This window comes from Seriola dumerili, unplaced genomic scaffold, assembly GCF_002260705.1.
Source record: "Seriola dumerili isolate Sdu_G_001 unplaced genomic scaffold, Sdu_1.0 BDQW01001299.1, whole genome shotgun sequence".
NCBI classification, from domain to species: Eukaryota; Metazoa; Chordata; class Actinopteri; order Carangiformes; family Carangidae; genus Seriola; species Seriola dumerili.
This window is the reverse complement of record NW_019175554.1, coordinates 1,854,019-1,867,116: the sequence shown is the minus strand read 5'-3', so window position 1 is coordinate 1,867,116 and position 13,098 is coordinate 1,854,019. Positions and strand designations below refer to the sequence as shown.

Genomic DNA, 13,098 nt, shown 5'->3' with positions numbered 1-13,098 from the left:
GTTGAACTGAGCGTGAGTGTGAGAGATCCATTCATCCATCTGTCTTGATCGGTCAGTCTGTTTACCTGCATGTCACACATGAGAGTGTTCAGGTTTTCAAACGACCGGAATGATGTGGGTCACATTGGGTGGGTGCACTTCAACATGTGTTTACTTGTTTACTTTCAAGGAAGAATCTCCCCACTGCGATTTTTCATTTGCAGAGCAATGAGGCCAATATCATCATGCATCACATGTTCACTAATCCATACATTGTTCTACATAACACTCTACAAAACCTCTTTACAATATCTCACTGATGCTGTCCGACACTATTGCCAAACAAGAATATCAATATTGGAGGATTCTCCAATACTCTGGATTACTTTCACTGAAAATGCCCAACTTCCACACTGTTACTTATTACCTTGCTACACATAGGGCACACTTCTTCCTGTATTGACACTGGTAATTGGAACTGGACCTAAACTGGTGCAGAATCATCCAACATGCGCATAATTCCTTGGGATACTGGGCTGTGACAAAATAATGCAGTATCAATAGACGCAATTGGGAACTTCAGTTAACTCCAAACAATGTGATATTGTTAATGAAAGGTTGTCATCATTCATAATTGTTGGCATACTGACCGTATTTTTCTTAAATTAGTTTTAATCAAGTCATATTTGGTTTAGTTAAATATTTAAAGTTTCCATAGTCCTTCCATCTTTCCCCTTTATTTATCTTTGGCTTATCTTTGATGTGAAGTAGCAGAAAACTCCTGACCTCTGAGAAGGAGAGTACTAATCTTCCAGACTTCAGCTTAGATGGAGGGCGGATCTGTGTTGTTCTGGACTTTCCTAAGAGCTGTTATTTCATAGGTGGTTGAATCTGATAAGGGCTTTACAGCTCTGTCAGCTCCTCATTGACAGTTTGATAACTATTGTCTGCTCTCTTCCTATTTTGTCACCTCCATTTCTCTTCTTTTTAAATTCACTGTCCAACCTCTCTTGTACTCTCACTCTTCCCCTTTCTGCTCTCTCCTGTCACTCTTTGTGCTTATACTGTCGCTCTTTCGCTTTTCTCAACTTTTCTCCTCCATTTTACTTTTCTTTCTCACCACCTCCCTCTCTCTCTCTCTCTCTAGTGGTTCTGTTGGACACTACAACAGTGCTGGGAGAACTGGACTGGAAGACCTATCCCGTCAATGGGGTGAGTGACACTGATACTGCTTAAAATACTATATTTACTGGTAAAAAAAACTTGCCTACACTGAATCTAACCGAATCTAACTGAATCAAATAAATGAGCTATAGAAAATGAAATAAAAAATTTTGATGATTTATTGGCATATAACATACTGCATAGGTTAGACCTAAAAATCCAGACTGTCATAAATTTGACCTACCACCCTTTCTTCCCAAAAACTGAACCCTTGAGCCAGATTAGTCAAGGTTTGTCTTGTGTTTATGTCAGATACAGACAGGAGACAGGACCTTGGGTCTCATTAAAAATCATACAAGCAAAAGGTGACATATTTTATTCGTCGACCTTCCTGACAGAAGTCAGACCTATGTGTCACCCAGTGTGCACTAATTTGGGGATTTGCAGGTCAAAAAGCATCTAAGTGTCTGGGTAAAAACTGGGCTGAATTTGGTTGAAAAGTTAATGTTTAATTTTTTTTGTGTCTAAGTTGCATATAATTGTTTCAACAGCATTTTAATTCTATACTTATACTACTATTATACAGCATGTAGTACCTGCTTCACATTGAAATATAGCTCAGTCAGCCAAGACTGATGGAATGGATTATTATGTGAATGCAGAATATGTGCAGCACTGATGCTTGGCATCTAGGCTCTGACCTCACCAACACAAGGCAGAGCCAAATACAGCACAGCACAGCAGGGGGGTGAGGAGTGACAATACCAATTTCACCCTGAGGGGCAGGTAGACTCAGAGCCTACAGGTGGATGCTGAGGTGGAGGTGGCAGTGGTACAGTGGCAGTGGTAACACAAGTGACAGGTGAGCCGTGTGACAGCTGCCACGCAGCAAAAGAGTGAGAAGAGCATTGACGGCTTAAGTATAGTGAAAGCAGTAAGCCCTGTGAGTAGACTGACATAACTAGCTTGCAGGCTTCACTTCATTCAATAAAAAGCTGTTTAAGGAATGGCCATATGTAATCACTTTTCAATCATTTGCCCACTTTTAAACAAGACTCCAAATCACCAAACTGAGTATCAGTTGGGTCAGCTGGCAGAGAAAAAGTCAAGCTAAAATCTTGATCGGAAAATTACTGTACACTGATGTCATTCTTTAAACCAAAACAACATAACTTAACTGTGGCCAACCATAGAAGCAAATGGAGCTGTCATTTCTGGAGGCAGCTTTTCAAAATCACACCTGAATTTCATCATTTTACGAGGCCAAACCTCTTCATATGCACCCACCTCTCTCCACTCCGTTAATGATTATATCACATTTAGCCCTGAATATAATATGAATAAGAATTCACAAAAAACACTTTGAAAGCAAAGTGAGACAATTTCTGAAACATAAAAGGTGGAATAAAAAATCGTAAAGCCAAAGATCCTTGATTAAATTGCTTTCACTGTTTGTCTTTTTTATAGAACACAATTGCGACAATGTTTTTGTGTGATGAATACAGATTTGATCAAGCCTTTAAAATATCTAGAGATTAAACTAATTGAATTGGAGCATATCATTCTTACAAGTTCAGGTCTGAAGGGGAAATGCTGTAGATTTCACTCTAACAAATGTTTCAGCTGGGACTGAGCAACCATCAGCAACAACAATAATTTTTCCATGATGTTGTGTCTAATTCGAGACACGAGGTGGTAGCGAAGCTGTGCTTTCAGGCTATTATTAAAAGTGTAATAAATTCTTTGGAGCAAAACCAATAAATAGAAACAAAATACTGTGATATTTTCAGGACCACAAACCAATATTAAAACAGCTTCTCCTCCTTTGCACACAGCCTAAGCAGGTTTTTGCTATGGGGAGCAACAATGCCATTAATTGGTTGAACAAAAACACAACGCCACCACCCAGATTCACCTCAAATCAATAATTCATCACAACTACAGAGATTTAATGATATTTTCATAACACCCCTCTCTCTCTCTCTCTCTCTCTCTCTCTCTCTCTCTCTCTCTCTCTCTCTCTCTTTTCCCTTTAGTCTGACATTGACAAATTGTCTGGTTTTAATCTAAACCTCACACCTCTAAAACCAGTTTGAGTGCCTCCACCATTGTTGTTAATACAGCAGTACCTTTTTGTGCAATGTAGGTAGGTGTGCATGTGTGTGAGTTTTGTTGACTGCCTATAGTCTTTTTCAACACCTACTGATATGACACATTGATACCCGGACAAGAATTCTGCCTGAAACGGGAACTCCACATGAATCTTTCCTGCTGTACATAATAAATAGAGGTACATTTTTCAATCAGTACACGTGCAAAAAAAATTCTCAGCAAAAATAGCTTGTATGCATCTCGTTGGAGTTTAGAGGTCCTTGAAACCGAATTCTGTTGCCCTAACTCAACTGTGATGAACTCACTAACCCACTTTTTTTCCAAAGAGAACAAAATGATAGAATTAAACAGAATATTGCTATATGTGGCTCATTGGTCCATCATCACCTAAGCCTTTATTTCCTGAAAACTCCTCTTGCACCTCTGTGGATTTGGGGCCTGCAAGGCCCCCCGCACCCTCAGGTCCACGGGGCACAGACATGGCCAGAGGTTTAAACTGGTAAGACTGAATTTCCTTCCATGGTGAAAGTGCCCTGAGAACTGACGCTGTCTGTGGCTTAAAGTTGCATCTGTGACAGTGATGGTATATGTGTCAAATGTGTTTCTGTCCAGTCAGCATTAATGGGTGACACTGGTTTATTTGGTTACACTGGTTGATTGGATTTAAGTCAACATTGATTGGTAATAACATATTTTTTTCATCAATTCTTCAATGAGATTTTTACACAATTATATAGGGATAGAGTTACAAGATGTTGTGACGCCACAAAGAAAGCAAATTATTTGTTATCTCAAATACCTATGCATTAAAGAAAATACAATTCGCCTGCTATATTATTTTATTAAAGGTTAAACTTTTCTTTTCGAGAGAATGGAAAACTAGTTAATTGAGAAATCTACTATATGTTCCTGTTTTATTATTAATGCAGCTTTACCAGAAGGCTACAGTTCTCGTGCTAGCGTCCCGCTGGAAGACAGAGGGTGGTTAAAGGTTAATGAACTGAAAAGGAAAGATGTTTAAGGGATTCTTTTTTCTTGAGCACCTTATAAATACAGCCATCAATCATGTGGCCACAAAGGATTAATGTGGCCCTTTTGAACGTGAGGCTTGTAGCATTGTCAAGCTTGAGGGTTCCCATCTTTATACGCTTGGTCCATTGCTCTTATGGTTAGAGTTTAGACACTGATGATCCAAAATCACAACCATCTGCATTGATGAAATAGGCTCCAATGTACTTTGGCCTGCAGTGTCTCACATATCCTGTGCTTTTCAGAGATTGAACAAGCAATTGTCCAACGTCAGTATGTGAGTAGGATTTATTCAAATGATCACTTACTGTAGTTCATAGGTTATGGACAAATGTAAAAGCTCTACTGAAGGGTCTAATTGTTGTTCGGCAATAAAGAACAAAATTAGCATTACATTATCACTATAAAAGGCTCCCCTTCTCTTGCTCCCTCCCTTCTCACAGTTCTTCTTTTGCTATTATTGCTAGTGTGGTTAGTTAAATAACATACATAAGCCATGAGTAGGCGAGGAAAGGCAAGAGGCTGAAAAGAACAGTTATTGTGCGAGGCAAAAGTTGTAAGTGCAACAGTCGACTTGTGTTGAACTAAGAAATTAATCTAGAGTTCTGGCCGTACTTTCTCGCCTTGCTCTACTTCCTGCAGAGGATATTAAAGTTCTCCGAGAAATATATCGTCAAGAAATATTTAGCGATGGTTCTTAATTAAATACTTAACTGAAGGTATGTCACCTCACCGCTGGTGAAAGGAGAGGCTTCTGCTCATGTTAGTAAGCCTGGTCTCTGCAGCCGTCACTGATTTGAAAGATGATCTCTTTATCTGCGAGGCAAAAGTTCCATCTAAACCTCTTTTCAGCAACTTTGAGTTTTTTAGCTGTCAAAGATTCCTGTCAGGAGCTGAGTGCAGACCTTAAGCTGCCGGGAGCCATGGTGGAAATAAAAAAGGAAAACCCGTCATAACAAATAGTTAGAAACTCACCGCACATTTTCAGGATCTAAACATCTTTGCACAATGATAGGGCTTTTGCAGCTGCTTCTGAGAAGGCTCAAGTGTGTGTCTATGAAGTCAGAGAGGGGCTGTTACAAGCTGGCATCATCAATTTGAAAACACATTCAAAGCAGGATGCAGAATACTACTTTACCTGAGGGGTAGGATTCCTCTCTGAAACCTGTCCAGACCGGATGTGGAGTAAACATATTGGGATGTCCAATGTGCAGGTTGTAGCTGCTCTGTCCAGCACTGTTCATGAGTACTGGGACAAAAACAGAGAATACAGAGAGGAGACATTTTGTTCTGACAGCTGAAGCTACAGCGTTCAAGTCCAAAATTGTGCATGTTAAATTTTTTCATAATTTGTGTTTAAGCAATCATAACTACAAACTATAAAGTAAATATAAAGTAGCAGAAACATTGATTCATTATGCAATATTAGATCTTCCCCTTCCATTGATATCTATAAAACCCATAAAGACTCATCTCTTTTCTTTTCTTCATTTGTTTTTGTTTGGTTTTTTTTTTTTGCATTATTTGTTCTCTGTGCAGTGCTGTTGTGTTTTTATGATTTATATCCAGATATTATATCCATTTATTGATTTACTTATATCCTATTAATTATGTCTCTGTTATTATTTAACTAATTAAAGTGACTATTCAGTTACAAGCAAATGATAATCAAAATGAGGAAAAAACATAATTTTACCCTGATAATAAATACTGTAATGATATACTGACATTTTGGGCAGTACAGTTGAAGGAGCTGCAGGTTGATCAGTACATTTAATATGTATCTATGTTTTACTGTGGTGACATGACAAAAAAAACAATTCAAAAATGATTTTCATTTTTATTTTTGTTAAATTTATTTCAAAACACAAAGAAAAATATGTTCACATTTGTAGAAGTATAATAACAACAATGCAAGTGTACTGTATGTTTCTGTATGTTTCTGTATTGTGTGGTTATCTGGACTATATGCAGTCCAGATAAGGGCTTTTCACTCTTAAGAATGCTATACACCAGTGCAACTATATCTGCCACAAGTACCATTCCACTCTGCATCACTCCAATAAATTAATATGGCTGCCATACGAAACTGAGCAACTGCTTCAACTCTGTAGAGGGACTGGGACTCTCATCTACTAAGTAATAATGATGAAGTCTTCCATGATTTGCCAACCCTCTCCTTCAAATCACCACCTTAGTCATTAAAGTGCACCTGAACAAGCAACAGTTAATATAACATCTCATATGGGCAGGTCTAATATTAGTAATTCAAGTGTCATTGTGTCGATAGAAATATTTGAATCGCTTTTTAGACTAAGTGAAGAAACTCAAGGGTCAAACTAAGACAGCAGGCCTAAAATAGGTTTTCCAAATCTTCAGTATTTCATCATAGGCTCAGTCTCAAAAGTAAGTCATCAGTGAGCGTTTTTTTACAGACCAGCTTCAGAAAACCACTGTGATATTGTAATATTAGTGCGAGTCCAATACATTCATTAGTTTTACACCTTGTGCTCAAAACCTGGTTTGTGTCTGCTGCAGTCTGCTAAGCTTGGGGCTAATAGGCAGAGCGATTAGTAGGTGCATATCTGATTGCCTCAGAGAGCATGGGCTGCAGCTCATCTTTCAAACTCCGGTTTGCATTTGTTTTCCCTGCTCTGAACCATGCCACATCCCAAGGGTGCATTTTAGAACACTGAGGCACACAGAGTGACAAATCACCATTTTCTCTTGTTTGCATGCATAATGGAACGCCAATTATTTAATGCTGATCTTATGCAAACCAGAAAGCCTGCTTTCTTTAAAAATACTAAGTTTCTGTTTCAAGGTCTGTAAGGAGGGCACTGAAATATGTAGAGAGCATATGTTGAAGAAATTCCTCTCACATCAAGTGGGAGTCTAACAGTTCCCATCTATGACTTCTACAGCATTTCCACTGTTCCACGGTATAGCAGAAAAAATTACAAATGACAGGCTGAATGGCATGTGCCAAAACACTGCACGGGCCTTGCAGTAGTATACAACAATAGTCTGCTTCTCACTAGTGAAAACTGAATGAACGTTTGAATTTTAAATTTTAGCCATGCTAGTGCCATGTGCTGTATATTCAGGGGTTAGGGTCCCAGTATACAGTATACACTCACCGGCCGCTTTATTAGGTACATCTTGCTAGTATCCGATTGGACCCCCTTTTGCCTTCAGAACTGCCTTAATTCTTCATGGCATAGATTCAACAAGGTACTGGAAACATTCCTCAGAGGTTTTGGTCCATATTCACATAATAGCGTCATGCAGTTGCTGCAGATTTGTCGGCTGCACATCCATGATGCGAATCTCCCGTTCCACCGCATCCCAAAGGTGCTCTATTGGATTGAGATCTGGTGACTGTGGGGGCCATTTGAGTACAGTGAACTCATTGTCATGTTCAAGAAACCAGTTTGAGATGATTTGAGCTTTGTGACATGGCACGTTATCCTGCTGGAAATAGCCATCAGAAGATGGGTACACTGTGGTCATAAAGGGATGGACATGGTCAGCAACAATTCTAAGGTAGGCTGTGGCGTTTAAACGATGCTCAAATGGTACTAAGGGGCCCAAAGTGTACCAAGAAAATATCCCCCACACCATTACAGCACTACTACCAGCTTGAACCAGTGATACAAGGCAGGATGGATCCATGCTTTCATGTTGTTAATGCCAAATTCTGGCCCTACCATCCGAATGTCACAGCAGAAATTGAGACTCATCAGACCAGGCAACGTTTTTCCAATCTTCTATTGTCCAATTTTGGTGAGCCGGTGCAAATTGTAGCCTCAGTTTCCTGTTCATAGCTGACAGGAGTGGCACCCGGTGTGGTCTTCTGCTGCTGTAGCCCATCTGCTTCAAGGTGTGTGCGTTCAGAGATGCTCCTCTGCATACCTCGGTTGTAATGAGTGGTTATTTGAGTTACTATTGCCTTTCTATCATCTTGAACCAGTCCGGCCATTCTCCTCTGACCTCCGGCATCAACAAGGCATTTCCGCCCAGAGAACTGCCGTTTACTGGATATTTCCTCTTTTTCAGATCATTCTCTGTAAACCCTGGAGATGGTTGTGCGTGGAAATCCCAGTAGATCAGCAGTTTCTGAAATACTCAGACCAGCCTGTCTAGCACCAACAACCATGCCATGTTCAAAGTCACTTGAATCACCTTTCTTCCCCATTCTGATGCTCGGTTTGAACATCAGCAGATCGTCTTGACCATGTCTAGACATCTAAATGCATTGAGTTGCTGCCATGTGATTGGCCTATTAAATATTTGCGTTAACGAGCAGTTGAACAGGTGTACCTAAAGCACAGCGGCACCTAAAGTGGTCGGTTAGTGTGAGTATCTTGTTATGTAGTGGGTATGCATACAATAGTTAATTATGTGTACACTGTAGTTAAAACAGTGGTTGGTTTTTAACTAAATCCTATACCCAGATGTTTTCTCCATTTTTAGATTCTGCTCATTTAACTTAAATATTTACCACAGCAATGATAGCAATGATATATGCATGATTACATACTACCTCAGAGTCCACTTAACATCATAAAGGCACGGGCACTGCATTATTGGGTGGCTGGAGTTCCAGATGAAAGAGGGAGTGATTATGATTGATTAATCATTTAGCCCTTGGGTGTCACATAGAGCTAATTTAGATAGCTTAATTAATATAAGATTAATTGCTTTTGCACACTGCAGTCAAGGTTAAAGTGTTATTTAATATTTTACATTTGAGAACACTCTACCTCAGTTGTTTCAATTTCCTTCATGGCGCAACTCATTCTGTCTGTCATCTACTTTTATTGGCTCTCTCTCTTTGTGCAATGCATTCAATAAATTCGTCATTAAGGGCTGTGTAGCCACAGTGTGTGTGCGCTTGTGTGTATATGTGTGTGTTTTACAATGAAGAAGTATGCGTGTCACATTCAACACAGCAGCGTTTGAAAATTTACTCCTCTTGAATACCCCATTTTGGAGATATTACAGGTAGATAATGTAGGTAACAATATTGTGGAGAATTAAATCTATAAGTTGTCACACAGTGCTTTCCATTTAGCTACTTAGCTTTCTTGTGTCCTCGATCTCCAGCCTGTGACCTGGAAATAATAGTCTGCAATCATTGAAGAAGCTTCAGTCTTGTGCATCTCGGAGAGAACCCAAGGCTTCCAGAGGAAGGATGCATAGGTTCATCCTGTGTGGAAGTCTTTTACTAGATCATGACCCCCCCTTCAGTGGAAATCCGTTTAGTAGCTTTGTCCAAATTCAGGGGATGATTCCTGGAAAGAAAGCTTTTCCACTCTAATATCCTGATCCAAATGTGGCCGAGACATGTAGCCTTCTTCTACCCACATGAAGACACAACTCATGTATCTTTTGCAGCCCTCAGGATCTCACAATCCATTGTGCTGCATCACGTGTTTGATGGAGCGTTCAAGTGGGCCTTATGAACTTGTAATGTCAAAAAAAGGGTCATATAACTATATGTAACTGCATTGTATTTTATCTTAAATACTCTCAGTTGGCTTTCTTTTTCATTGGTCTAATTCATGTAATAAGGCATCACATGAAATAAACCACTGAAAGAGGCACTGCTGTAAATAATGGAAGACAGGCATGAATTCTGCTTTTTGTTCTTGTTAGCAGCTTAGGTATATTGTTAATCATAGTGTGTTGCACTGCTGTGTGCAACTCCTCTGCAGCTTAGTGTAATATTTTGCAATGGAAATTTTGAACTTGTTGATGAGGAAGACACAAATGCACCACTAGGTCTGGTTTCTGTGAGGCTACACTGTCTCATTTGGGGAGGAGACACAGGAGCAAGGACCCACCTCTGTTGGCTGTTTGGAGGATCTAGCCTCTGAACAGGGACATGATTGGAGAGAGAGGGCTGGTGTGGCAAAAGCAATACTATTTCATTATATTACTGCAATACACAAGCAAAACATTTCAGTATTCCATTGGCTGGTTCAAGCTAGCTTTGATGATACCATAAGTTCAATAGAAGGTAGTCTCCTGGTAATTCATTTTCCATTAGTTTCCATTGAAACATGGAAATGATAGCAAGTTAGCTAAATAGAAAGCACCCACATATTATATTAGGCTTCTTCAGAAGTGCTTGTCAGTTGGTCAAATATATTTGGAAACCCCATACCCCCATTTCTATACCTTTATGAAACCGACAATCCGTTATTCACACCCACTTCACGCTCTGGCAGACTGTACAGAGGTGAGAAAGGAGTCAGGGTTTGTCCCTCTCTAGCTTCTTTTCATTCTTGACAACAATTTGTCACTTCTCTTGTGTACAAACTGAGTGCAAGGCTATGAATATCTTCCATGAGAGACTGTCTGAAAATGTGCACCATTATCCCCATTTTTAAACAATATCACCTCCCCACCCTTTCTATTACAACTGGCTTGTTACTCTGCTTTCCAGTGTGACTGTTCTGAACAACTATAAATGCATTAGATTCCTGACCTGGTCAATGAATCGCACAAACTAGTTCTTTTCCAGCATAACCCATCCCTAACTTTGCTAACATGTAGGACATGAAATAACAACATTACTATAACTATTATTCATTATTCATGTTTCTGGGTAAGCCCTGGACTTTGAAGACCCACTTGGTGTCACAGGACACCACTTTCGGACAATGGTTCTCAACATTTTTGAACCCCCACACCTTCCAGCTCCCTTTTGAACCAAATTTAAGTTTGGGTTCATGACCCCCTCTCCCTTGACTCACCTTTGAAACACATTGTAGTGACCCACTTCACTTGCCCTGTTGGCACTGCTGTATGCACGTACATGCACTTATTTCCATACAGGACACAGGCTTCATAGCACTGGAAGACTGAGCAACCCTCTGCCGCAAACACACACTTCTCAGCTCCATTTATCCGAGGGTTTGTTATCACACATGACAGCTACCAGACGCACACAAACCTTGTGTACTGACCTTGTGATGCTTGTTGGAGACCAAATCTGTCGGAGCTGCCAGCCCCTTACGTTTTTCAGTTGAACTTGACGTTGTAATGCTACTTTGAGTTGGCCCACCTTCACATATCTCTTCTTGGTCCCCATCTAGAGCTGGCAGACTTTTTTTTTTGAGAGAAGCTAGCTAACGTTTAGCACCTGCCGCTGTGCTGTAGTGTCACAGTCAGTCTGCTACTCCAGCTGGAGGAGACAACTTCTCTCTCACTGATTCACACACATTAATTTCACTCACTGGCTCAAATCTGTTTTATAATGACTACATCATAACATTGTCATGCAAGATTTAATGGAAAAATCATCCTAGAACAATATTTATCCCTATCCATCCCGCAACCCCCGAAAATAATCATGCAACCCCTGGTGACCCCCATGAGAACCACTGCTCTAGGAAGATCTGTGTGAGTGTGTGTGCTAAATGTTAACTCTTTTTCAAGTGCTCATAGCATCTCAACCTCAACAGTTTTGCCCTCATTTAAATCCCATTTTAAATGTAATCTAGTTTATTACATTGGCTAAAGATGAAATAATATTTTCTTTCAAAATTATTTGCAGAATAGTTTATTGTCATATGTACATACATACATACATAAATACATAAATACATACATACATACATACATACATACATATGTACCTTTTACAATAATAGTTTTTCAGTATTTTACATGCTGTACATTTCTCTACCCTGGCCTTTCCAGGACAGAATCAAGCCAAACTGCTACCATATCTCCCATGTATCTTATTCTCTTGAGATATAATTACATGTCCAGCAGTGTAACTGACACAATCTCAGCTACCCATTCAATGCCACAGGAGAAGTTCTGTCAATACATATTAGGGCTTTTGAAGTTCTATCATCACACCGTTAAAGCGGAGCAGACAAATGAGAGTCTGGCTGATGCAACAGCTTGAAAACATTGGTGAAACTAACGTGGTGTCTCTAAAATGTCATGTTTCTATAGAAATGAAGTTTCACCACATGCAATAGAAGGTGCTTGGGTTGAACAGCCAGATCATTCCAACATAATATCCATATTAGTATATTTCATATTAATTTGAACTCTAGTACATAATGATTTAAAATACCCATAACCGAGTGTGTACACAACACAATTGTTTGCTATTTGTGACATTTGATATTTACAAATGTACCCATATTTGCTTCCTGTATTTTTACAGTGGGATGCTATCACAGAGATGGATGAGCAGAACAGACCTATTCACACCTTCCAGGTTTGCCATGTAATGGAGCCAAACCAGAACAACTGGTTACGGTCTGGATGGATCCAGCGGCAGGCTGCTCAGAGGGTCTGGACCACATTACAACACTTCCTGAGAAACATACTGTACTAGTTCAGAAATCTTTGCCTGAAACTTGGATCAGATGAAGTAGTATTGAAGCAGAGCTTCGTTGTGTCATTGCCTCAAGGTTGGGAAAGTGACTGGAGTGAATGGAAACTCTTGTGTAGCATACTGGAAGGAAAAACAAAAGGCAGGCAGGTGTATTGTAAAGTGACAAAAAAACAATACTTCACTCTGATAGAGAGGGACTGATTTCCATTAAAGTCAAAACAGAACGGCCATGATAAATCAAAGAGGGTGGAGGATTGCTTTTTTTACACAATGATTGGAGTGGTGCTCATCACCAGCTGAATCGCAAACTGAAAACCTATGAGTCTGGCTGGGCTGACGTCACCAGAGCCATCACATTTTCAAATAACCTGCCTGTTTAGTTTAAAATAGCAAAAGCCTTTACATTTTATCACTATCTATTTTAACAGTTTTTTGTGGAAGTTTTC

At 39.7% G+C, this 13,098-nt stretch overlaps 1 protein-coding gene across 1 annotated transcript in view; it reads left to right on the top strand.

The window, feature by feature from the left end:
• Positions 1-1,126: 1,126 nt before the first annotated feature.
• Positions 1,127-13,098, top strand: part of LOC111238331 (ephrin type-A receptor 6-like) — a 43,520-nt gene continuing 31,548 nt past the window's right edge. The window contains exons 1-2 of the mRNA XM_022767782.1: positions 1,127-1,191; positions 12,479-12,607. Of these exons, the coding sequence (XP_022623503.1) occupies positions 12,497-12,607 (111 nt within the window). The 5' untranslated portion in view covers positions 1,127-1,191; positions 12,479-12,496. The remainder of the gene's footprint in view (positions 1,192-12,478; positions 12,608-13,098) is intronic.